At 43.0% G+C, this 27,737-nt stretch overlaps 1 protein-coding gene across 1 annotated transcript in view; it reads right to left on the reverse strand.

The window, feature by feature from the left end:
- Positions 1-3,883: 3,883 nt before the first annotated feature.
- LOC123767611 (retinoid-inducible serine carboxypeptidase) overlaps positions 3,884-27,737 on the reverse strand; it is a 51,939-nt gene continuing 28,085 nt past the window's right edge. The window contains exons 2-10 of the mRNA XM_045757414.2: positions 13,572-13,801; positions 12,782-12,922; positions 10,706-10,795; positions 10,310-10,420; positions 8,436-8,673; positions 6,123-6,296; positions 5,613-5,690; positions 5,169-5,326; positions 3,884-4,339 (exon numbers count right to left, since the gene is read on the reverse strand). Coding sequence (XP_045613370.2) covers positions 4,277-4,339; positions 5,169-5,326; positions 5,613-5,690; positions 6,123-6,296; positions 8,436-8,673; positions 10,310-10,420; positions 10,706-10,795; positions 12,782-12,922; positions 13,572-13,801 — 1,283 coding nt within the window. The 3' untranslated portion in view covers positions 3,884-4,276. The remainder of the gene's footprint in view (positions 4,340-5,168; positions 5,327-5,612; positions 5,691-6,122; positions 6,297-8,435; positions 8,674-10,309; positions 10,421-10,705; positions 10,796-12,781; positions 12,923-13,571; positions 13,802-27,737) is intronic.

Genomic DNA, 27,737 nt, shown 5'->3' on the forward strand with positions numbered 1-27,737 from the left:
GTTTATTAGCATATATAGAAATAAATTACACAATTTATAGGCTGGTGTGAAGGGCTTCACACTCTTAGAGCAAGCCATCAAGAAACTGTACAGTATCAAATGCATATATCTTCGCTTTCACTTCAGTTATATTTATGACAAGTATTTAAAGTGTAGCTTATATTTCTGCCTTTCTGTTGACATAGAAAACTTTCGTTTATTACATTATCTAGATAAAATTAGCATTGATCTTCAAAAGGTTGTAGTTGTAACTTCCATTATAAACAACATTATTATTGCAAACAGTAGGAGTTTCAAAGTCTCATTTGTATGGATTCCTTCTCATATAGGTGTTGTCCAGCATGATGACACAAACAAGGCAGCTAAAACTGAATGTGATAAGCCTGAAGTTGAGTGGGATATGGGCATTCCAATCTCTTCTGTCAACGCCGCAATATTTTAGGAAATTAGGGAAGACAGAAGAGCAGTCACTGACACACAAAAGCCAGAAAGCAAGAGTATAAAGAGCTATGACATGTTTATGTGCCTCTGTAACCTTTTCCACTACCGCCCACAAGATGATATATGGGGTGCATAATTAATGAACTAAACTAAGTAAACATGTTTAGAATCGAGAATTATATGAACGGACAGCATAAAACTTCCACTAGTGTCACAATGACAGTGTGACATTGTAATTGCCAGAATTAGGCTAGGATATCGATATGTATCGCAGGTGGCTGCAGGTAATGAATAGCCCCCAATGGTAAATATTCCAATTGTAAACTATGTGAACAAGAGCTGGGACATACTCACCAACACTATATCTGTGATTGCCCTGTTATAAGTGACTTCAGACCAAATGGTATAAGGTACTTTGAACTCTGTAATTACTTCATACACTTAGGAATATTGGAAGATATTCATATGCTGTACCCGGATTTTGCTAACGGAGGCTAATAGATCAGCCTTATATTTTGTTCTCACCTGATTGTTACCTTGAGGTAGGCCCGTAAGTGGTAGTCCTCTTGAACCATTAACAGTATCAATAGATGATACTGGAGATCTGTGGAGGTGCGACTGGACCCTGCGTGACAGGAGATGTATCCCTTGTTTCTTGTGATTGATTGATGAGGATTAAGCCACCCAAAAGGTAGCACGGGCATGAATAGCCCGTAAGGGGTGTTCTTGTTAGTCACAGTTGATTTTTTTTATTGAGGCTGGTATTTTATCCCCTGATTCCATGTATAACTAACCATCCTGTGAGATGGGAATATTTAATGAACTTATAGCTAGTTTTTGATATACACTGTGTAATCTTTCATATAGAATAGGGTAGCAGCACATTACTGTGTATACCTAAGCTTGTTAATAATAACAAAAAAAAAAAGTTAGTTTCTATCGATAGGGAGAGCGATGGTTCAAAAATCCTTCTTTAAAATATAAATATCTTTCCTATCTCACTAAGATCTAATCTCTGTGATTAAAATGCAAAATTGATTTGTCACTGCCTTTTTGATAACGTATACAATCATAAGCTTATTTGTGAATCTCTATTAAACAGTAAATCAGAGAGCGTGTAAGGTTCCGTGTTCCATGTCCGAAGAAACAGGGAGATTTTACATAAATACAGTACATGATAGTTTAAGTAGCGAACGCATACCAACAAATAACGATTAGTATCTATAACAAAAATATTGTTCTATGGAGTTGATTTAACTTCCAACCATGTATTTTTAAATAATCTTTAACGTTTTCTGGCTAGTTATGTTTGATTTGATTAAAAATACGCATTCTACTTGTTAACATCATAAATTAAATTTGCGATAATTTGAGCAGAGAAGTTCGACGACTGGATCACTGTGTACAGAAGGTTGATATGCCAGCAAACACTTTCCAGAGAGCAATATATCTTTGATAAGTCGCTCCACGATATTGTTGTGTAACGGTTCTATTGTTACGTAAAGTATGGTGACAAATAAACACAGACACTAAGATACTATATATATATTTGGTCGAATATACAGAAGTACACAGGTGATACGTTGGTGTGAGTTGAGCGCACTGAGCGTTGGTACAGTATCTCGCAAGTGTCTGCTCTAGACCACACTTGAAAGTAGACTCTGGTTTATGTTTGCTATCCTGCTGCTTATATGCCCGGGCAACTCCTCACCGTATTGCCCGGGCAACGCCTCACCTCATTCATCTCCAAAGGTTGACAGGAATATTAACACTATATTTGGAGCGAGTATATTATTGGGATAATCTACTCGCTACAAGACGGACCCTTTGTCGGAAGGAAGGATAAGAATAGTTGTTAGATTTCAGGGAGGCAAGGGCAAGCTGGAAGCGACGAGGAAGGTGGTGATTTTTAGAAAACAAGCTGTCAAGAACTGCAGACACTAACAATGCTCTCTTCTGCCATGTGAGGGATTCAACTCATCCCATTGATTGATCTTCCTCCAAAATAATCTTTCCTGCCTCTACTCTACACAGACGCCGTCTTGTGGAATCGGCTCTAATACACAATGTACCCAACATGAACTCGAGTCCTGGCTTTGTTGCTGTGGACTCTTCCCTTTCACAGTATATACTCAAATGCTCTAATCTTTCTAACAAACGTGACCTAACATTAGCCTACCCCTTCCATTTATCTCTCTCTTTCCTCCCTTTTTCTGTTCATTGTCTTCTCCTACGCTCCCTTGCTATCCTCCTCTCATTCCTATCTCCTTCTCATTCGGTGGTTATAATAGGAGCTGCCTCGTATGGGCCAATAGACCCTCTGCAGCTCTTATTATTATTACTATCCCCCTCTAATACACCTTACTTTGCTCCTCAGCTCTCTCTTGCCTGTCTACTTCTTCATCACAATCGACTTGAGAATGGTCCAGGACGGACCGAAACGTCGTCGTCCCTTCACCTTCTAGTGTGTGGTCTGGTCAACATACTTTAGCCACGTTATTGTGACTCATCGCCTGCATAGTGTCACTAGGTTACCATTAACTCGTGTAGTTGTGGCCCTCTGCCTTGCTGCTTTGTCCTCCCTTGGTGTGACACCAGTTTGGATATCCAAAAATACCCTGTTGAATGATGCAAGTGTTGACATTTGTGACTGATATTTGGAACCTCGGACTGCCATGAGGATATTCAGTATATCTTCAAGACCCAGGGCTCTCCCATCCTCCAGATTGATTCCTTCACTTGTCCCACTCATGGTTGCCATGTTTGTTCTCTATTGTTCACATGATGGCAGGACCCTCCCATCTTCTGTCAAGTCATTCTTGCCGATGCTCCATTCAGGACTACATTCCCTCCATGCCTGTGCAATAGGTGTTTGGCCGTGGTTCTTGGAGCTGCGAGGTGACCCTGGGAGTTCTCACTGCATTAACTGCGGGGAGGCTGACCCTGCCTTTTCTGGCATGCTCATAAGTTTGAAGAGGCCATCCTCGCCTTGAAGCATCACGATTGTATTTCTTTTCCCTCGAGGCTCGGTGTTGGATCCTGCGTCTTGAATTTGTTTCTTTCTATACTTGTACTCGTGCATTTCATCACACTTCTTCACCACCCTTCCTTTCCTTCATTCTCCAATGATTTCAAACCCTTGGACCCCAATACCTCCTCCAGCTCCCCTTCTTCTGCAGCCACCAGTGTTCCTTTAGCATCTGTCAGTTCCACTCCATCCTATTTGCATAGTTAACTCCACTACTCTACTTCCTCCTCGTTCATCTGTGCTCTCCTTTTCACAGTCTTCTGTCCCTTCTCCCAATCGTCCTTGTGTTTCCCACTTTTGTTCTCCCTCAGACTATGGAAGCTATTGCATCATCACTGGCACTGTTGCTATACTACTGTATAGCAGCAATACAGTAGTATTAACAGCAATAATTTGGATATTACATACTAAGTGTTTTATTCACTTTTTATTATTACAGTAATTACATTATATAAATAATTGGCCACTAATATAGTTCATAAAGATTCATATGTAATAACTTCGGCATATTAGTATTTGTTGGGGGGGGGGTGGGGCATTGCTGATTTACAGTATACAAATTATATCACAGTAGCAAACATTAATATTTATGCTGTCCTAACATTCAATAGTCAATGCCATCCTGTAGCACCAATAATACTTCATGTATCCTCCCCATTGCTTGACTTTTCACACTATACTGTACCTATATATCTAAAATATACATTTTTTTTTGTTTTTTTCTTTTGTTTAACTAAAATCTTTCTAACATTAACTTTATTTAATACTTTGCCACTCTTCTGTTTCACATTTTATATTACCAGTATTTTACTTCACGCCTACAACCGCTTTCATCATCCTTAGAGCCACGTCGCTCGCATCAATAGGAATCTGCAAATTATACAAAATCTTGGTTTTTAAATGTCATCTTTTCATATCCTTATATTAATCACCATTTTCCAATTTGTGTATGGTCAGCAGGCACTCACGAAGATAAATACTATAGGGAAAACAAAAATTTTCCAAATGCCCAATAAATTCACAAGATACTGTAATAGTATACCACACCAGACACAATTTCGTAATATTTAACTAGTTCATATCAAAGGCAGTTCACTCAAGGTGGCTATCTTGATAATGGAAAACTACTATTTATTTATTTATTTATTCAATTACACTTAAAGCTCGACGTACCATAATTTAGCACAGACCAGGGCATGCTTTTTCACTCTTGGGATAATAAACCCAAGAGATTGCTTATCCACAAAAGGTATAAATATTAAGTCTGCTGCATAACTAGCTGGAAAAAAAAATCCTCGGGAGTAATGCAGCTACACGAACTGCCAACTGTTAACTCCTGTTGGCAGGCTGATGGGTTTAAAATCCCATCGCTCACTAAGCCTTACCCACTAGTTTCCTCTGGAATACAACCAACCAATTTTAACAACCACTTCTGGGTAAACAAAACATGTACAGGTATGTATTGGCACCTCATCAATCCTTCCCAGCCAGGATACAAACCTAGGAAAAGTACCTTGTGAACCACAGTGTGCATTACCACTGAGCCATCACTGACTTTGCAAAGCCATGACCTTTCTGTCTTTATTAAACCCATGAAAAAATAGTGACCTTTTGTTTATTTCAAGTTTAAATTATTCTGTTGCAAGAAAGACCTACTGAACTTGCTTGCACTGCATATACCGTGTGAAAATGATCTTACCATATGTCCTGCATTTAAAATCCAGTAAAAGGTGAAGTTCTTGAATGATTTTGTAAATGCAACAGTGCCACCACTCTCATCTTCCATGGGAATTCTAGCAGCATTCACCCACTGCTTGGTGCCTACCCAATGCAGATTTTCAACCCATTTCTGTACACCTGCAAAAGAATATTAAAAGAAGCATTTGCTTTCAAAATTGTGTATCAACTACTGTCCTATCTATTTACACCTCTCCCTCTCTCATTCATTAATATATTATAATAATAATTTACTGTGTCGGGGACAGGAAGCCAGAGTGTATTCACACACGTTTGCCTTTTATTTCTATTGCTGTTTCAAAATAATTTATATTATGCACCGTATGTATCGTTTTAGACCACCGTTGAAACCATGATTTATACCATTTGAACACCTTACTCTCACAAAATAATGAGAGATACTTACCTAAAATATTAACAATCAGGTCTAGCTGACCATTGTAGACGATGACCTTTATTGCCGATGTATTCAAAAGAAGCTCCACTGTTGAAAATAGAACATTTAGTGTATCATTACAAAGTTTACTTTAGTTATACATTACTGTATACACAACTATGATTATATAGCAAAAAGTTACCAAAAGTCTGCAATCCAGCAGTGCTTTCAATCATTACGCTTTACTTTTATTATTGTCTCTTTTGGGGTATTAAAGTTTTATAGACACAACATAATGGTACAGGCAAAAATACTAAGCCATTACAGATATATAATACTTGGAAGGGTTGAAGATAAGGTTTGGGGACAGGACAGAGGGAAGAAATGGTGCCGAACCACTTGACAGTTGGGATTGAATGCTGACCTGCAAGAAGCAATACCGTCCCTCTTCTGTCCATTCCAAGTACAGTACAGTACAATACAGTACTTGGTTTATTGACAAGTCAATTTTCAAGGATTTAAAAGTTACTATCAACTTACCATCTTTCACAGCTGAATTCATGAAGTCTGCAGCAAGGGCCCTGAACACGAGCTGGCTCTGTCCACCCCAAGTCACGTTGTGTGGGATAACCTTCAGTTTGTCACGTATAGGCCCATTCATTAATGCATCCAATACGGCAGAAAACTGACCCACATAGCGATGATAGAGGCATTCTGTTAAAAAAAAATCATATTAATATGTATATGCAGTATTCTGAGGCCTGTAATGGTCTATAAGATAAGGTCTCCTGACATGATTACTCCTAAATCTTTTACATTACTGTACTTTTTCTTTCAGTAATGTGGGATCTGACTGTTTTATATGGGGTTTCTGTCTTGATATTTTTGTTTTTCCCCCATAGCATTCCCCATAACTAGAACTTATCCTCATTATCCATGTTATTTTCATTTAAAGACTTTACTAACATCCGATTGGAAGTTTACTGCATCCTCTATATTGTCTATTCTCATGAAAATCTTAGTGTCAAATACAAAGGACAATACAGTACTGCAGATTGCATCCTTGTCTGTCTAATATGAGGATAAGGCAAAGTACCGAAGCAAGCACCGTACCCTAGGAAACTGAACTTTTCACGGTGGACGATTCAGATTTTACTTTGTTGTTGATTACACTCTGGGTTCTGTTCTTTAGCAAGTTAAAGATCCATCTTCCTACTTTGGCAGTAATTCCTGTATACACATAATGCAAATTATGTGTATACAGTATTACATCAGCATTCTGATTGTCTTCCATGGCATCTAAGGCCATGTCATAGTGGTCTAGCAACTGTCACACGAAGGAGCACCCTTCCCTGAACCATGTTGCCCAGGATTATGTAGACACTGCGATTCCGTGTGTTTTATGATCTTGCCATTTGGGACTCTTTCAAAGAATTTTATGATGTATGCTGTTAGAGCTATTCATCTAAAATTTTTTGCATCTGCTTTAACTACCTCCCATGTGAAGTGGCGTGATCTTCACTGTTTTAAGTATGTTAGGGATAACACCAGTATCTAGGCTCCGTCTCCAAAAGATATTTAGGGCCTGTAATAAGTTTTTTGTTTTTCAATTCTTGATGACTATAGAATTCAAGGAGTCTGGGCCTGGTGCAGAATGCATGGATATGCTGTGTATGGCTACTTCAAAGTCAAGTGGCGTTAGGAACATATCTGATATAGTTCGATGGTGGTATCACATTTATAAAAAATTTGTTTGCATCACTGATCTTCAATATGTTCAGGGGTTCACTGAACACAACTTTCATACTGTAACCTTAGTATGTCACTCATTTCTTTGTTGTCATCTGTGAAGGTTCCATTGCCCTTGCATAAGGGCCCAATGCAGGATATAATTTTTGTTCTAAAATTTGCATAGAGAAAACATATTTTGGATTCCTCTCCATTTCGCTTATGACGTTTTGCACACTCTGGCTCTCCTGGATTTTATATGAATCTTGCAAACTTTGCTCGATCATTTCTATTTCTCTACATTGCCTTCTTTCTTTATTTTTCTTGGGATCGAGCGAAGCATTTGACATGTTCTGCAATTTGTTTTCATCGCACATAGCGGCAACACCATTCTCGTTCCAGTTTTCATCTTTTTCTCTTTCTCCTTAGTTGTATGTGATTCGTACGTATTTCTAGTGCTACTGTGCCAACCTTACAAACAATTCCACTACTAGCTACTAATACGATGAAAATTACAAGAGGAATAGTTTACGCGACTTAGTTAGCTTGGAAATCCAACTAGCAAAATAAACAAAAAATCTCAATATCAAATTGATACACAGTACAGTTTTCGACTTTAAAACCGCATAGTCTTCATCATAAAATAATAAAAGCTAATGGTGTTAACTGATATTGTTAGTACAGTATGGTAATAAAATACAGTACTTTAAATGAACTACTGTAACAATTCTCCCAATTTAATCTCAACACTGATTAACACTACAGAATCAGTTATGTAAGCTCATCATTCATAATCTAGCTGTAGTTCACAATCCATTGTACCTTCATGTACTATATGGACAGAATATGAATATGCTATTGATAATTTTTTAACTATTAAAAGAATATAATTAAATATATTAATATAAAGTACTGTATAGAATTTATATACACAATATAAATACTGCACACGTACTTATTTTAAGATGACAAATGGTTAGTTGTAAGATTTACCCAAAATGCTGTGCATGATAAGCGACCTCATAGAAGAATACTAGCAATAATATGCCATCTACCAATATAATGTTAATTAAACCAGTGCATATTTTTCTTCAAAGCATAATAATAATTATGACACTATCTTACCATGAATTCTTGAAGCAATCTCATTTGAGGGAAGAACTGTAACAGCATTAGAAGAATTATCTTTATGAGCCTGCTTGAGAATGTTGTAGAAATTGACACCGTTTGTTACATTCTCGATCAAATCTTCTGCCTGACCCCAGAGTTCTGTGGCTTGACCCATCTTTCCAGCCTGAACAGCATCCGATACTTCCTTGGTCTTCTTACTGATCTTGGCCAAGCCTGCAGAGTCGATCAGTGACTGGAAGGAGCATTTTAAATCAATTCAATAAATGTTTTATCTTCAAAAATGTACATAAACCTTATTTCCGAGAGCCAAGAGAAATGTGTAACAAAACAGTTTGCCTAACCAATTTGCCTACATGAAGTAATAAACCATATAATCTCAGTTAATTACATGATTCGAGCGGGAAAAAACTATTCCAAGCAATATGGGAACCTTTGACAATCTACTGGCTTCCTATCTCTGTTGAGGCCACTAAAGACAATGGCACTCAGATCAATTTAGTTAAACCTCTGGGTAAATAATACGCTATTCTCAACAACATAGTAATATACGTTCAGCTGGATATATGACATCTCTGCTTTTCCTCAATTTTCACACTGGCCAAACAGCATCAGCAATCAATCTTTGAATCTTGCATTCAATCGGTTGTTTTTCTTAGCCAACCTCTAGCACTCCAATTTCGCTTGCGTGAAAAAACTGCCCGAAACACTATGCATGTTAATGGCTTTACAAAAATGTACAAATATCAATGCTATGTGCTCTCAAACACAATGTACTGTACCTTCTTCTATATAAATAAATAAATTGTGCTTAATTCAGTACCTGTATGTTCATTCTCACTTTCAGATCCCAACTAATGTGCACTGCATATTTTCTGGGATAATAATGCTTCCAACCACAAGAGTAAAAATGCCTTCTAACGAATCATTGGCTTTATATGCCAATACAGTAATAGTAAAGTGCAGTATGCATTGGGAACAATCCAGGAATTTTATGGCACTGGAACTAACAGATCATTATCATAAATTCCAAACAAAGCACTTATAAGGAACAAGTAACAAAATCAGTATATTAGATGTTGTTAAAAATAAATATGCTCAAATGTCTCGTCCTGACTTGGACAACAACTTGGACCCAATCTGCTGTGTGTTGCCTATACTAACTGCAAGAATGTTATAGTACTGGGGGGGATATGAATATTTAGGCAGGGATAGAAAGAAGTCATATGAAAGTGGCCCGTTTAGGTGTAAATGGAAATGGGGCTCTTTTGGTGGGTGGGTGCAAGTTTGACAGAGTGCAAGTTTGTGTGGTGATAGAGCCACCTGGAGAAACCTCTTCTGTGGCCACTACCTGATGATGAGGTTGTAAGGTGTCAGGGGTATGCTGCGGAAATCATAAAACTTCCCTATTATACATATATAGTGCAAATAGATACTATTGTACCACACTATGAAGTCAGGGATAACATTTTATAAATTATAATTATTAAAAGAAGTGCTATGCAAGGATAACTACATAGCAGGTGGAAGATATACGGAAGTCGGGGACAATTTATCAATAAATATGCAGTACTGTACTGAAGAATCAAATATTTCTGCTCTCTTTGTATGTAAGCCTGAAATGTTGGGGAAAAAATACAGACCGATAACATTCAGAGTTGTGTTGATACCACTCAATTGTGTATTAATTTTTCATCACCTTCAACTTATTTTCAATTATAAAAGTTTAAAAATTGTTTGTCAAGTGCTACAACTACAGTACTATACAAAATGAATCCCAGGCAGTAATCTTGAGGTTATCTTGAGTTTTCTCAAGTAACTCAGTAACTCTTTCTATCAACATGCCAGAGTTCCGCTGCCCATAAACATACCGTGGCATAGAGGTACGGTCCCCACGAGAGCACAGCATCAACAGGGGACACCCATGAATCTCCCAAAGCTACACCAGCCAACTGACATTTTATCTTCTTCTGTTGCACTGCCTGTAAAAAAAGAATGTAGCAAACATTTTATTCAACACTTGCTATTCATAGTTATTGTGTCCAATATTCATGGCAAAGTGACCCAATTCAACTTTCCATACCCAAAAGTTACATTCTGTAACTAGATTATAAGTACTGTGCTCTGGCTTCATTGCTTGTATTTAAGAAATGTGAGTACAAAGCATGCATGATGTGCTTTAAAGGTTAAAATAATTTAGGCAGCTAATAAATAATCTATTGCATTTAGTAACTATGTCTTGGAGATTCAAGTAGTACAGTACTCACCTTGTTGAGTGATTGTGCAAACTTCACTGCCATTTTTCCCCCATAGGATTCTGCAAAGATGTAGAGTGGGATATTCTCAAACTCTGGAACCTGTGAGGAAGAAATTTACAAATAAGAATACAGTATAAGAATCCATAAGAACATAGCCTCGGCTGTATTCATAATTAAAATTCTAACATTTATCTCACAAAAACTGATCAAAATAAAAAATTTAACCCAGTTCCATGGCAAAATACTATAGTAACTTCTAGCTGCCTTATTATGTTACAAAATGTTCATATGAAACTATTAAAGATCATATAAAAAAAGCTGTACTTTACAATTTATATATACAGTATTACACGGTTATTTATATTCAGTAGTTACTGTCCATGTGTGCCATACAACTTTCAAATTTGGTAGAATTTTGCATAGCTGCAATATCGTCCTGAGCTGAGCCAACTATATATTTCTACAAAAGTCAATGCATTTAATTTTGTATTATGCATTTAATTTTGACTATGTAGCAAGGGGTATTGCAGCACAACAGTCTACATCCTCAGCTCACAACTTAAGGGAACAGGGTTCAGTCCCTGTTACAGGCAGGACAGAAATGGTTATACACATTTCCTCTCACCTGAAACCTCTATTCCCCTAGCTATTTAAATAAGTATCTGGGAGTTACAGAACTGTTGTGGGCTGCATCTTGGGGAAGGTCACTAGTTGACTGAAGGGGGGCCTCGATAAACCTAACACCATGCTTCTTGTCCCCCAACAACAAGAATTATCTGCTTGTTAGTCTTCAGCTTTATCTTGCCCTTCTTAGGCTACAATTAGATTATATATATTTCAGCTTTGGAATTGACTTACTGAATGTACACAGTTCTCTGATGTGGGTGTTCAAGATTACTATTATAAAATAATTATGGTAACAGTAAAAAATTACTGTTACCATAATTATTTTGATAATACTTTTAAGAAATCTTTATTTTTATTTTAATTTGCTACTTCAACATTTTCTGCTGACAGCACACATACACACACCAAAGAGCCAGAGCTCAACCCCAGCAAGCACAATAAGGTGAGTACACACACACACACCTCTCATTCCCCTCATTGTTTGCTGATGATGCAAAAATTATGAGGAGGATTAAGACGGAGGAAGACAGTATGAGACTACATGATGACCTAGACAGACTGCATGAATGGTCCAACAAATGGCTACTAAAGTTCAACCCAAGTAAATGTAAGGTAATGAAACTAGGCAGTGGAAACAGGAGGCCAGACACAGGATACAGAATGGGAGATGAAGTCCTTCATGAAACGGACAGAGAGAAAGATCTAGGAGTTGATATCTCACCAACCCTGTCTCCTGAAGCCCGCATCAAAATAACATCGGCGGCATATGCGAGACTGGCTAACATCAGAACTGCCTTCAGGAACCTATGTAAGGAATCATTCAGGACCTTGTATACCACATATGTAAGACCAATCCTGGAGTATGCGGCCCCAGCATGGAGCCCGTACCTTGTCAAGCACAAGGTGAAGCTTGAAAAAGTTTAGATATGCCACTAGACTAGTCCCAGAACTAAGAGGCATGAGTTACGAAGAAAGGTTGTGAGAAATGCACCTTACGACATTGGAAGACAGAAGAGTGAGGGGAAACATGATCACTACCTACAAAATTCTGAGAGGAATTGACAGGGTAGATAAACTATTCAACACTGGTGGTACGCGAACAAGGGGACACAAGTGGAAACTGAGTACCCAAATGAGCCACAGGGACGTTAGAAAGAACTTTTTCAGTGTCAGAGTAGTTAACAGATGGAATGCATTAGGCAGTGATGTGGTGGAGGCTGACTCCATACACAATTTCAAATGTAGATATGATAGAGCCCAGTAGGCTCAGGAATCTGTACATCAGTTGATTTGACAGTTGAGAGGCGTGATTAGAGGCGAATACAATCCTTGACAGATGAACCCCATACAGTATATATATATTTATGACAAACACCAAAATTCATTTTCTACCCCTAATCATGGCCTTTGGCCATTATTAATGGCCACATGCAGACATGGGTCACATCTCACACTCACTTTTATGAAAAATCCTTTCATAAAGGACACAAGGTCATCAGCAATAACAGTGTTGTTGGTGGCCAGAAGCTTCGGGTCTTCAACATAGCTGTAGCCTGTTCCTACTGGATTATCAACGAAGAGTACGTTCACCTGCTCCGTCTGAAAAAAAGGGAGTACTTTAGGAAATATTTATTTCTAAACCTGCATCAAACAAAGGAGGTTTGATGCTGATAACATCCAAGGACAAAACCAATGATGATCTTTTTCAAGACACTAGTCCTCTCTCTAGGGTGGAATATTGTTGCACACTAACAGCCTCATTACCAAAGTCACCAAACAGGAGGCCTGGTCAGAGACCGGGCCATGGGGACGTTGATCTTGATACAACCATAACTTAGACTACTACTACTGCAGTGGAATTGATTAGCTGAAAACGTTTTTTTCGGATTTGTCGGATTCTTTCATTAGTCCAAACTATGGAGTTGAGTTTAGGTGCAGATAATCATTCTGGCAAGAGGCTAAGCAATGGGAACTTCAACAATTAATTGTCTTGTCATTCAGCGCTTTCCAACGGTGTTTAAGAAACGACGCATGTCACTTGAGCTCAAAACCAAATGCGTGAAAAGTAGTTAGACAGGTATACAAAAAAATCAAATAGTTGGGGAAGGGGGGGAGGGGGGAAGGCTATTGTATATTTGTGAGTACATTCCATCTCTCCATACATATATATATAAACTTAACACATGGCAAAATTGCACCCGAAATCATCTTGTACAGCTGAAATATTAACCACTGTCGGTATACATACCCAAGCATTGGTCCTATTTTGCTGAGACGCGTCCTGTGGGCCTATCTCGAGGAAATTGCCAATACCCGTAGAAGAGGCACCTGGGCCACCCTGAAGCCACAGAACCAGTGGCCGAAGCTTGTAGTCGACATCAGCGGTGGTGTAGTACAGCCAGAAGAACATGTGCGCCTTGTCGCGCACTCTCACATATCCCCAGGTTTCCTTGCCCCGCTTGATTCTTTGTGAGAACCCTGAAACAAGATAACTTTGTTAGACACGTTTAACTCAGAATTCTGATTTGTAAGACCAATCAATAATGGAGGGGGGGGGGGGGGGGAAGAGACCTTTGACAAGCCACCGTCTTTTTGCCCCCCCCCCCATTAAGGCTACTGCCCAGTAAGCACAGTATGACGTTGGTTCGTCGTTGAATCAACGGTAAAGGTAAATAGGTAGCCTCGTGTTGGGTAACTGTTGTGGGTTACATTCTTGGCAGCATCAATGGTTGGCCTCGTTAAACCAACGAGATTACAACAATGAGATAATATATATGGCTAAATAGGGCTGTATTCACCTATTTGTGCTTGCGGGGCTTGAGCTCTGGCTCTTTCGCTCCGCCTCTCAACTGTCAATCAACTGATTTTTTTTACACACCCCCTCCCCTCAGGAAGCATCCCGTAACAGCTGTCTAACTCCCAGGTACCTATTTACTGATAGGTGAATAGCAGCATCAGGGTAAAAAAACTGTCGTGGCGACATACAGCTGGCAGGGAGTTAGCGCTAGATCCTGCAAACTCACTTAGGTAAGAATATCTAGGTGAGTACATTCCATCCCTCCATCTCTCTCTCTCCCCTTGAGTGGAAGGGAGAGCAAGGCCTGTAACTTAGCCCACACACTAATGTAAATACGGTCGGACCCAGCGACCAATCTTTATACCCAAAGGAATTTTCCGTTAAAGCTGAGATAGTTGTTAGAGGCAATAAGCGTGCACAGTAGGACATCTTTCCACAAGATCTTACTGCCACCTAGATTATCCGGGAGCACTAATTAACGTGCCAATCTTGCATACCATACCATATATACCTTCTACTTTGATGACCAATCCACACACTAGAAAATGAAGGGACGACGACGTTTCGGTCTGCCCAGGACCATTCTCAAGATCAATCGACTTGAAATTGGTCCAGGACGGACCGAAACGTCGTCGTCCCTTCATTTTCTAGTGTGTGGATTGGTCAACATACTTCAGCCACGTTATTGTGACTCATCGCCTGCATACCTTCTACTTTCCTATTATATTCTCTATCCAGATAGAAGTTTGTGAAGGCAAATGCAGCACCCTTATTTTCTACCATAACTTAGTCGTGGACCAATACGTCTTCCGCTATGTCTTTCAATTGTATCCCAGAAAACCGGTCAGGTGACGTTCAATATGTGATGAATTACCTAGAAGTATGTCCTGATTAACGAAATCCAGTACAAGGTCCTGAGGTTAGATTCCCGGGAAGAACGAGCCGTTTAGGCACGCTTCCATACACCTAATGTGTGTGTACACCTTGCAGTAAATACGTACCTGGGAGTAAGTCAACTATTTTGTGTTACATCTCAAGATCACACTTTCTCCTGCAGGTCTCCACGCATACTTCTCTATCAATTATATTCTTCTCAGCAAAGATTGGCTTGTAGAGCATTAGTGCCTTTATTTTCCAGAAGTCATCATGCCTACAGACCAAGCACTCTGCTTTGCATTCTTCTCCACAACTTAGAAAACACGGTAATTTCGTCTTTAGTTCTGCAGAACATTACCGAGTTTACACTTTCGTTTAGGCAGTGTGTCTAAGGGTAGTAAAACAACATTTCAAACAAAAGAGCTCTCGAAGAAACCCTACAGAGCACAGTAAGGGGGGTTCGGAAAATACACTAGAATTTTCAGCGATGCGCACACTCTGTATCGCTGTGTAATGTAGTTTTAACACTTGACACTAACATCCAGTGTAGTTTTGACTATATGTGGGGCACCATTCCTAACACTATACTAGTTTGGAAGGGCACACTAACACAATTTATATATAGATACCGTCTACACCATTATTTGTTAGTACCAACCATAAAAAGAAGCCAAAGCAAAAACTTAGAAAATAACAGAAATGAAATTTAAGGATATTGACAAAGGAATATGATAATATAAACGCCTTGAAGGAGAAGAGAGCCGAAGACGAGAGAAAAAACAGGAAAACTGAAGGCGGGAGAGTAAACAAAATGACTTAAAAGGTTGTGAAAGTGGAACCAGGAGAGACGTACAAGGAGAGGGTGAAAATAAAATAAAGGTTAACCAATAGGTGAACATATGGTGATTATGATATACTGATTGATCCCATAAATTAGAAACTTATGGAGAGGTTAAAAAAAACTTAATTTACATTCTGTCAAAACGGTGAAGAGTAAGGAGCGACATGATAGAAGTATAGAAAAGATAAGAGATATTACGTACTCAATATACACAAAATAGAACACCAAACAACAGATACAAACTGGACAGATTCGAAAGACCTGCGTAAGAATTATTTAGGAAACAGAGGAATAAACTATCTAGAAAGATAATACACTAGAGGCTGTTTCAGTACAGGTAGCAAGAGGGACAAGAAGGCAAATATTTGGGGGGACGAAGTATTTCCTCTGTTCGAGTAGCCTAGCAAGTTAGGCGCCGTTCGAGTAGCCTAGCAAGTTAGGCGCCGTTCGAGTAGCCTAGCAAGTAAGGCGCCGTTCGAGTAGCCTAGCAAGTAAGGCGCCGTTCGAGTAGCCTAGCAAGTAAGGCGCCGTTCGAGTAGCCTAGCAAGTAAGGCGCCGTTCGAGTAGCCTAGCAAGTAAGGCGCCGCAGACTATTTACCATTTCAAATGTGGGCATGCCACTCCCAGAGTTGGGAGTCAGTACTAAAGCTTTAAGATGGAGATGAAAATCAAAGTTAAGAACACAGAAGTTAACTAAAAATGCACGGGAGCCTGTTAACTCTCACTTTAGGCACTTATCTTTGTGACGTGATAACGATAACAAAGGTGTTATGATCTAGAACGCATTAAAACGCACTTTAGACGTCGAGCCAACCAATTATTTTGTTTGGGGTTTGCACTCGCATGAGTGCACATGAATGTGAACTTGTGTAAGCGATTGTATGTTGGTAAAATACACACAAAGGGATGAGGTAGCTCAAGCTATTCTCACCCCGTTCAGTACATCGTGTTAATACATACATAGACACACATCACAAACAATAAACATATTACCAAACATTCTGAGATAAACATATACATTTCCTAATGTGCGCATTAGTTCCTATCTATCTTCGCTTATTGGAACTCTGGCTTACTATTTCTGGTTAGTACTTCATTCATCATTACAAATGAAGTACTTACACATTTCTTGAGCGCCACTGGTGGTGTTATCTCCGAATTCTGCTATTTTATCAGATTCAATTATATAATGATTATGGGAATAATTCTGTGTTACGGGCTATTCATGCCCGTGCCACCTCTTGAGTGGCTTAATCTTCATCAATCAGCTCCGCTGACAGTTTACAGGGGCTTACAGTCCACGTCAGCAGGTGCTGTAAACTCCCAAAGGTTCTACTTGTAGCTGAGTCTAAGCCTAGCAGTGGTAATATCTAGAAGTCTGCTAACCTTATTGGATGACCCATAGACGTGTGGTTCTTCCTGCATAAAAGAATGATGATAGATGGAGGAATTGGTGTGAATTTCACTTTGCCTCAAGTCTACAAGATTTTGTTGCTGTCCGCGGAATATTACTACTCTCAGGCTGCTCAAAGGCAGTCCAAGATGATGGGTAATCAACTTCCTCGTTACAAGCAAATGTTTTTGCTAACTCATCAGTTCTATCATGCATTCGGAGGCCTGTAAGATGCCAGTTAAATATGAGTGCGTGCGTGCGTGCGCGCGGTCGGCTGGAGCGTGTCCGTGCCTCTGAATACATGTCGAGTTTGCCTCCACCACTTAATCCAAGGATTTATGCCACTGGAGTACTGTACTTTTCTAATTAATCCCAGGCTCACCAGCCGTATTTAAATACCCCCCGACTTGCGTGTCTCTTTTTAATGTCATTGCATTACATGTCATTGCGTATCTGGTTACTGAGTATTATATATGTTGAGAGCATGTCTCTACCTAGTTAACTTATTACACAGGTGGGTTCAGGAGTAGACGCCTTCTGACTGCCTTCCCTTCCCATAAGAAGCGTATCTACAAGTCTTTTTCCTGAACACGTCCCTCCAATCGGTTTTACTCCCAGGTCCCCAATTACTGCTGGGTGAACAGCGGCGAGGAATTTAGAACTGGCGCCCAGTCAATCCTCCCTGGCCAGGAGTCGAACTCTCACCAATTTGTTCGCCGGGAGAGTGGTTACCCCTACGCCACCGTGGACTGTTGGGGGCCGCGTGTGTGCGTACTCGGATTCTTTATTTGGGCGAGTACATCAATCAACTGGTGCGTGTGTACACAAGTTGACGCGTTTGTAGGTGCGCACGAGGGAATGCGTCCATACCTAACCCACTACCACCATGCACACGGCACTATAAAAGAATGCGCGCGCACCAATACCCCACTCCTGTGTCAGGTAAGTTACGGGCTCACCATAGCCCGTGCTACTTGGAACTTGTTCCGAGTAGCTGAATCTATAACAACAACCATCCAATACCCCTGCCACCCGCACCCCCCCCCCCCAACCCCCCACACAAACAGAAGCCACTAACCTCCCTCCCCCCCCCCATTCAATCCCTTCACCCCCCTTCCTACACAACTTCATTTCCCTGTTATCTACCCCCCCACCCCCACCCCGACCCCCACACTACACCGCACCACGTGGTACCCAAGAGATAAGAGGTTCGCGTGGCGTAAAAACAACTTTCTCCACTCTTTCAGAGCACTGACAACAACGCTTATCAAATCCCCCCTAGTTTTTATGATGCGTATCAGAGGAAGTTACCCAAGTGTTGTTGAACTGCCGCCTCTTATCTCTGAAAGCAGGAGCCACCAAGACGTACCACTAAGATTTGACTAATGTGTTAATCTCCCAATAAAATATAAATGGTACACACACAAGCCCCCAGGAACGTAACCAATGATATACGCACACAGTATATCATTGTATATCACAGTACTCCATACACAGTTTCAAATGTAGACATGATAGAGCCCAGTAGGCTCAGGAACCTATACACTAGTTGATTGACAGTTGAGAGGCGGGACCAAAGAGCCAGAGTTCAACCCCTCGCAAGCACAACTAGGTGAGTACAGTTCCTTGGTGTAGAGGTTTAATGTCAACATCCGCGTCGTAAATAACGACCTAGGTTCGAACCCTGGACATCGTTTGGGGCCTGACAGCTGAGTGGACAGCGCTTCGGATTCGTAGTCCTGAGGTACCGGGTTCGATCCCCGGTGGAGGCGGAAACAAATAGGCATAGTTTCATTCATCCTGATAGTCCCTGTTCACCTAGCAGTAAATAGGTACCTGAGAGACAGTTGCTACGGGCTGCTTCCTGGGGATGTGTAACAAAAAGGAGGCCTGGTCGAGGACCGGGCCGCGAGGACGCTAAGCCCCGAATCATCTCAAGATAACCGTTACTTCACTGTCTGCCCCCCCCCCCCCCGCAGCAGGTCACTGGTCACTCTGCTGTAACACCACAACCAGATAGCACGTCATGTAACTCTCACAGCCTAGTAACCACGTCATGTAACTCTCACAGCCTAGTAACCGTAACCTATTTCAGTAGCTTAAACCCTACATCCCAACATTTAAAAAAGATTTACAAACCTCTATTGACTCCTGCACAAAACTATCAGGGCAAAGACAGCCTTAACAGTTAAAAAAATACACTAATATCCACCTCAGTCTTCAAAAAAGAAGGCGAAGTGCAGCGGAAATTATTGACCAAATCACATTGATCTCCGCCACACGCGGGGTCACGGGGAGAAGTGATGCCCGAAGTGATTGATTGATTGATGAAGATTAAGCCACCCAAAAGGTGGCACGGGCATGAATAGCCCGTAAGTAGTGGCCCTTTTGAACCATTACCAGTATCAATAGATGATACTGGAGATCTGTGGAGGCGCGACTGCACCCTGCGTGACAGGAGATGTCTCCCGTCCAATGCCCGAAGTGCTGCTGCTGCTGCTGTTTTAGAGTCAGCTTCTTAGAACAAAAGTTCCAAAGTAGCACGGGCTACGGTGAGCCCGTAGTGGACTTACCAGGCACAGGAGCGGGTCTGTAACTCGCCCCCGCACCCCGAAGTGCTCTTACAGCAAGAGTTTTAAGGTTCGTGTCCCCTCCCCCCCCACACACACACACAAACGCTGTAAAGCATAAATATTTTACGTCCAAGCACTCAACCTTTTCTTTATGTGAGAGCCGAGCACCACAGCATGAGAGGTTGAGGGCAGCGACCTTTCAACCTATATATCATTAATTCTATATTATATATATTATAATAATAATAATAAACACACCCACCCAGAGTTCTTACATTCTTGTACAGCCACTAGCACGCATGGCGTTTCGGACAAGTCCTTAATCCTAATTTTCATACACACACGCACACACACATCCCCAGGAAGCAGCCCGTAGCAGCTGTCTAACTCTCAGGTACCTATTTACTGCTAGGTAAACATGGGGGATCAGGGTAAAAGAAACTCTGCCCATTTGTTTCCGCCTCCGCCGGGGATCGAACCCGGAACCTTGGGATTACGAACCCCGAGCGCTGTCCAGTCAGCCGCCAGGCCACCAAATTATTGCTTTTTATGTACTTGTGAAGAGGGAGAGACACGTTAGTGTGTGTCATTAAATAATTAAATACCTATTTCACTACTAATGCAAGAGGCATCAGGTGAAGGGAAAACGTGCCTAGTCTGTTGTTGTTTTAGATTCAGCTACTGCGAACAAAAAGTTGCAAGTAGCACGGTCTATGGCGAACCCGTCGTGGACTTAAAAACCTGGCACAGGAGCGGGGCTGTAACTGTGTGCTCAGGCGTTCCTGTCCTGCCAGGGAAGTGAGCCTCGGCTGGCAGCAGAGACCAGAGAGCACTGCGCATTGTACCGTGAACTTCGCTCTTGTAATGAATGGCCTGAAACTTGTTTTGCGAGTGCAAGTGTTGGAGCGTGATAACGGGCCCCACGCTCACGGCCCCCGAGGGCCATTCACACACTGATATAATCTCATGGCCACTTGAATTCCACTTGTCTCGGTAAACACACATCAATGAAACTTACATGTTTCTTCCTTAAACATCATAGTCTTCTCCGGCGCTCGGTGAACGACTAGGGGTCATCTTATCTTGAGGTTATCTTGAGATGATTTCGGGGCTTTAGTGTCCCCGCGGCCCGGTCCTCGACCAGGCCTCCACCCCCAGGAAGCAGCCCGTGACAGCTGACTAACTCCCAGGTACCTATTTACTGCTAGGTAACAGGGGTATTCAGTGTGAAAGAAACTTTGCCCATTTTGTTTCTGCCTCGTGCGGGAATCGAACCCGCGCCACAGAATTACGAGTCCTGCGCGCTATCCACCAGGCTACGAGGCCCCCTGGACCTCGCCTGTGGTGGTATTAACATGTCAGTTTTTGTAGAAGTGATTATTGTTGTTATAGATTCACCTACACGGAACAAGTTCCAAGTAGCACGGGCTACGATGAGCCCGTAACTTACCTGGCACAGGAGAGGGGCAAATAGCACGGGCTATGGTGAGCCCGTAGTGGGCTTACCTGGCACAGGAGCGGTGCCGTCTGGTGAGTGTGTGTGTAGAAGTGATTTCAGAGTGCGTTAAGCAGGACCCAGCTAGGTGCTGTGACCTTGAGGGTACCGGTACAGACATGGGTCAAGTTCCCACTATTGTGCGGCGCTGAACTTTTCAAGGCGGAGTTGGCTTCGCTAGTAGTGACACAGAGTTGATTTTATTGTTGGCAGCTTTGGCAGGGTCTCAATCCACTCTGACTGGTCGGTAGAGCGACGGGCCGGGGCCGTTGCTGGGTCGGCGATCCGTCACCAATGGTCTAAGTTGATAGACACCGTTCCTTCGCCCTGTCCTCGTATCCCAGCTCAGTGTTCTCGTATTCGTATAAATCAACTTTTGACATTTAAATATCTACACAAATCAGCATTTGACTCAGCATCTGGTAAAATGAGTTCTTAAGCTACGGCAACGCGCTTTGTTCACATCCAGCTAATGTAAACACACTTTAAATCACCGCAATCAAAACACTTTACCTAACCTTCCCTATGTCTATCAGCAGTAGTAGGCATCCATCAGTCTCAGGAGACTATGGAGTTGCGCTCTGGTTATCGGTCTGGAGTGGCCTCTCCAGGGCGCAAAGCCAGTGTAGGTTGATACGGAGGAGAAGCTGTTACCCATGCAGCAGGTCCTCCCTCTCCACGGCGCCAAAAGTCTCCGATGGAAAGGCAAACGCCAATATGATTGGTTCCAGCGCCGTCGCAGGAACGGGTCAGAACGAGGTTGAAGGCACCAACGAACTGCCCCCAGGGGCTCCAGTTCCGGAGTTGACCTCGAAGTTGGTAAAAAAAAGGCACAGGGACTCCAAACCCGGAGACCGCCGTGATCGGGGCCGGAGAACCACCACCCCAGCAAGAGCAAGAACGACCCCAGCCTCCTGAAGCAGAGCCTGGGGGGCCGCACGAGCCCCAGGAGGTGGACGGCCCGGTCACGCACCTACGGGTTCCTGACAGAGATCGTCACGGCCCTCTGTCACCCGAGGCCCGCTTCCTTCACGACCCAGCAGAAGAGTAATAATTATTAGTTACAACAATGTTGACCAGACCACACACTAGAAAGTGAAGGGACGACGACGTTTCGGTCCGTCTTGGACCATTCTCAAGCCGATTGTGAGAATGGTCCAGGACGGACCGAAACGTCGTCGTCCCTTCACCTTTTAGTGTGTGGTCTGGTCAACATACTTTAGCCACGTTATTGTGACTCATCGCCTGCAAATTACAACAATTATAATTACTATAACTATCAATAAACCTATAATATATAATATTAAATTATAAATATGATTTGTTTTATTATAGACAAGAAAGAAGACCACATACTGTGTCGTCTACTATACAAGCCAAATATGACTCGGAAAAGCCTACCCGAGAGAGAGAGAGAGAAGATTAAGCCACCCAAAAGGTGGCTTGGGCATGAATAACCCGTAAGTGGTGGCCCTTTTGAGCCTTTACCAGTATCAATAGATGATACTGGAGATCTGTGGAGGTGCGACTGCACCCTGCGTGACGGGGGATGTCTCCTGTGAAAAAAAAAAAGCCTACCCGAGTCAGTACTGAATTTATAGCTTGGGGCTGCAAGGTGAATAGTGAGTGTGACGCAGTTAGGCAAGCAAGAGCCCTCTACCCTAAACATGCTCAAATAACGTTGAATGAACGCAATCAACGTTACTCAAGCTTGTTTTGCCCACTGGTAAGCTTGACAAGGCACCAGAGAAAGACTTTAAAACACATGATAAGCTCACTAATATCAAATAAATCGCTAATTACATGTTGTTTATTTAGTCAACTTGCCCCCTCGATTATCCGAATCCACGGAGGGATCAAACACTGTCTAGTCCGATTAAGTGGACGGATAACAGAGACCAGATAAGTGGGTCAGGGTACACGAAAACATTCGGCTTATCTAGGTTTGGATTAGAGATAAACGCAAACGCATTCATATCAACACCGCGCACTTCGCCAGACAGATGGGACGTCGGCGGCGTGTGCGCAGACTACGGCTCTGATCGCCGTGTTACTGGGATACAAGGCTACGGAGAAGTGCGCAATTTGGCTAGCGGTCTGGGGACTGGGGACAGCGCTAGTTGGATAGATCCCTTTGGGACGCAGCGCTAATTGGATAGATCCCTTTGGGACGCAGCGCTAATTGGATAGATCCCTTTGGGGCGCAGCGCTAATTAGATAGATCCCTTTGGGGCGCAGCGCTATTTGGATAGATCCCTTTGGGGCGCAGCGCTAATTAGATAGATCCCTTTGGGGCGCAGCGCTAATTGGATAGATCCCTTTGGGGCGCAGCGCTAATTAGATAGATCCCTTTGGGGCGCAGCGCTAATTGGATAGATTCCTTTGGGGCGCAGCGCTAATTGGATAGATCCCTTTGGGGCGCAGCGCTAATTGGATAGATCCCTTTGGGGCGCAGCGCTAATTGGATAGATCCCTTTGGGGCGCAGCGCTAATTGGATAGATCCCTTTGGGGCGCAGCGCTAATTGGATAGATCCCTTTGGGGCGCAGCGCTAATTGGATAGATTCCTTTGGGACGCAGCGCTAATTGGATAGATCCCTTTGATGTGTTGGGCTAGTACGATAGAGGCTTCGAACTAGCACACAATTGAAAAAAAACATTGTTTCAAGTATACTAAGGTGTTTTTTTTATAATTTGTTTATTATGCACCCCATACCCATCTTGTGGGCGGTAGTGGACAGGGTTACAGAGGCACACAATGGGCTCAGGAACTGAACCCCACAATTCATGTAGCTAATCCGAGTTACAATCTTGATGAGTTAGTTACAAAATTCAATGCACATCGTCACATTTTTAGACTGAATACATGTATCTGTATACTGTCGTCTCTCTAGACTGACGACAGTCTGAATACAACAGGACCATACAGAGGCACCTCAAGGTTAAGGTATTTGAATCTATTTACGTAGTCAAGCTGCGGGCTATCAGACATTTGCATCTTGCGAACAGCTTCTCCCTGCTTGGGTTATCTTGAGATGATTCGGGGTTTAGCGTCCCCGCGGCCCGGTCCTCGACCAGGGCCTCCTTTTTGTTACACATCCCCAGGAAGCAGCCCATAGCAGATGTCTAACTCTCAGGTACCTATTTACTGCTAGGTAACAGGGGCATCGGGGTGAAAGAAACTATGCCTATTTGTTTCCGCCTCCACCGGGGATCGAACCCTGCTGAGATGACTACACCAAGGTCCTGATATGGGGCTAATACAGAGCTAAGAGTGGTCTGCGTGTTAGCATACCCAATGGTGTGTATCATTATATTATTTGATGATATAATGTATCATTATAACAGCATAGCTAATGATGTGGACGTTGCGTTTGCTCGGTACAGAGTTTAACAGCGTGTTTATTAAGATATTAAATAAAGTAGGGCTGAAGACACCTCCCTGTGGGGTGCCTAGCTCTAAGTCTCTTGTTACACTCCTATGCCCCCTGGAACAATACAGAAGTCTTCCTGTTGGATAAGTAACCCCTGATCCATCAGAGAAGCCGACCACCAACATTCAGTCTCGCAAGCTCCCTCAAGATAACATGTCGGTTTGCAGTATCTAAAGGGTGGAATCCATACTATTGGATCCTATGCTAATGGATCCCCCCCCCCCCAGAGGATTTTATGCCCGGGGTGGAACAGAGACGGTCGGCCGTGTTTCACCCGCATACCTCTGTTCACCAAGTAATAAATAGGTACCCCTGCCGGTCAGCCGAGCGGACAGCACACTGGACTTGTGATCCTGTGGTCCCTGGTTCGATCCCAGGCGCCGGCGAGAAACAATGGGCAGAGTTTCTTTCACCCTATGTCCCTGCTACCTAGCAGTAAAATAGGTACCTGGGTGTTAGTCAGCTGTCACGGGCTGCTTCCTGGGGGTGGAGGCCTGGTCGAGGACCGGGCCGCGGGGACACTAAAGCCCCGAAATCGTCTCAAGATAACCTCAAGATAAGATAACCCCAGGAGTTAGGCAACCGTTGCATCCTGCGGAAAGGTCAGTAGTTGATCTCTGGGACGTCATGAAACCTAAGTACAAGCTTCCTGTCTCCCCAACAATGGGAATTAAGGGCATATGGGCCTCCCTCGGCAACCCACCCCTCCCCCCCCCCTCGACATAAACAGTAAGTGATAGCCACTGAGATTAGTTGACCACCACCACCACGTGTCGACATCCTCCATACCACAACAGTTGCGGCAAACGCTGCACATTCCTTGTCATCACACTGACGAGGCAGTTTACAGTAATATCATGCATAGGAAATATACCTGAGGCGACTATTAATTGACAGCTCTAGGCATTAAAGCTGAATCAACCAATCAAATAAAACAATGTAAGTCAAGAACTAACGAACCTTTTTTTTTTAGTCAGAAAAAATGTAGTGTATTCAGCCTTCTTTATCTTGTCATATTTTGGTAACTTTCTCAAAAGAACTTAAGAACTGTCAAGTTTACTGTGAATGATGATAACGTGTCTTCAGGTTCTGCATTATTCTCGTGTAAAACTACTTCCTCCGCCACTATACAAGGAAGGTCGAGACTACTCTGTACATAGTTGACTATCCTGGATAGTCAGTCCCAAGGTGTCTGGTCCAGCCTCAATCACCACGTGTATGAGTGATAAAAATAAGATAAGGTTTGAATTGTATGGGGGAAACGCCTACTAACAGACAGACCACGTGTATGAGTGATAAAAATATGATAAGGTTTGAATTGTATGGGGGAAACGCCTACTAACAGACAGCCCGACTCCCCGTCTGTCTGTGTCTCCCAGACAGCCAGACTGACTCCTAGTCTGCCCGCCCGACCGTGTGAGCGCCCAGCAGACGCCTCGCTAAAAATAAAATATGAGTTACTCTCTGAATGCCACAGACGTCGTTTAAAAAACAAATCACTTACACGCCTGTCATGTCAGGGAAAACAAAATCTCATGCCAGAGATGGAAACATTAAGAACCAACCTATACGGATATCCCACCCCCCTCTTCCCCCATGCTTAGCTTATTATTTGCCAATACAAAATACAACACCCCATTTGACGAGTCAATTGCACTACCACTAGAATGACTATCTATGGAGACGGGAGACATCTCCCGTCAATTAATTAAGTGGAATTAAGTGGATTAAGACGGGAGACATCTCCCGTCCACGAGGCTAACCATAGCCCGTGCTTCTTGCCCCGCTCCTGTGCCAGGTAAGTTACGGGCTCGCCATAGCCCGTGCTACTTGGAACTTGTTCCGAGTAGCTGAATCTATAACAACAACAGACTATCTATGGGCGACAGACGTCACCGTCACATCCACGACAGGCGTCGGGTGCTGCAGACTCCGGCTCCTCCTCCAATATAATAGCATTATCAGGAGAAAATGCTAACCCAGTTTGACTATAAAACATGGCAGGGATACGAGGACAGGATAAATGCTGAGGATATCAGGAGTATGGGAAGGTTAGGTGCCCCTCCCACTTGAACCCTCGGAAATTGAACGCCGACCTGCAAGAAGCCGGCTGGCCCAGATTCACGAAGCAGTTACACAAGTACTTACGACCAATCCAAAGTGGTTGAACAGCTCCCGCTTCAAGATAACGACCAAGTGCTACTTGTAACCACTTCCTGAGCCACAGAGGACGTACGCCACGCGTGCTGTCCTCACAACTTCCTGAGCCACAGAGGACGTACGCCACGCGTGCTGTCCTCACAACTTCCTGAGCCACAGAGGACGTACGCCACGCGTGCTGTCCTCACAACTTCCTGAGCCACAGAGGACGTACGCCACGCGTGCTGTCCTCACAACTTCCTGAGCCACAGAGGACGTACGCCACGCGTGCTGTCCTCACAACTTCCTGAGCCACAGAGGACGTACGCCACGCGTGCTGTCCTCACAACTTCCTGAGCCACAGAGGACGTACGCCACGCGTGCTGTCCTCACAACTTCCTGAGCCACAGAGGACGTACGCCACGCGTGCTGTCCTCACAACTTCCTGAGCCACAGAGGACGTACGCCACGCGTGCTGTCCTCACAACTTCCTGAGCCACAGAGGACGTACGCCACGCGTGCTGTCCTCACAACTTCCTGAGCCACAGAGGACGTACGCCACGCGTGCTGTCCTCACAACTTCCTGAGCCACAGAGGACGTACGCCACGCGTGCTGTCCTCACAACTTCCTGAGCCACAGAGGACGTACGCCACGCGTGCTGTCCTCACAACTTCCTGAGCCACAGAGGACGTACGCCACGCGTGCTGTCCTCACAACTTCCTGAGCCACAGAGGACGTACGCCACGCGTGCTGTCCTCACAACTTCCTGAGCCACAGAGGACGTACGCCACGCGTGCTGTCCTCACAACTTCCCGTCACTGGTACACACTTTCTTAACAAATTCCACTCCACAGTAATTTGATTAC

Source organism: Procambarus clarkii, chromosome 67 (assembly GCF_040958095.1).
Source record: "Procambarus clarkii isolate CNS0578487 chromosome 67, FALCON_Pclarkii_2.0, whole genome shotgun sequence".
Taxonomy (NCBI): Eukaryota; Metazoa; Arthropoda; class Malacostraca; order Decapoda; family Cambaridae; genus Procambarus; species Procambarus clarkii.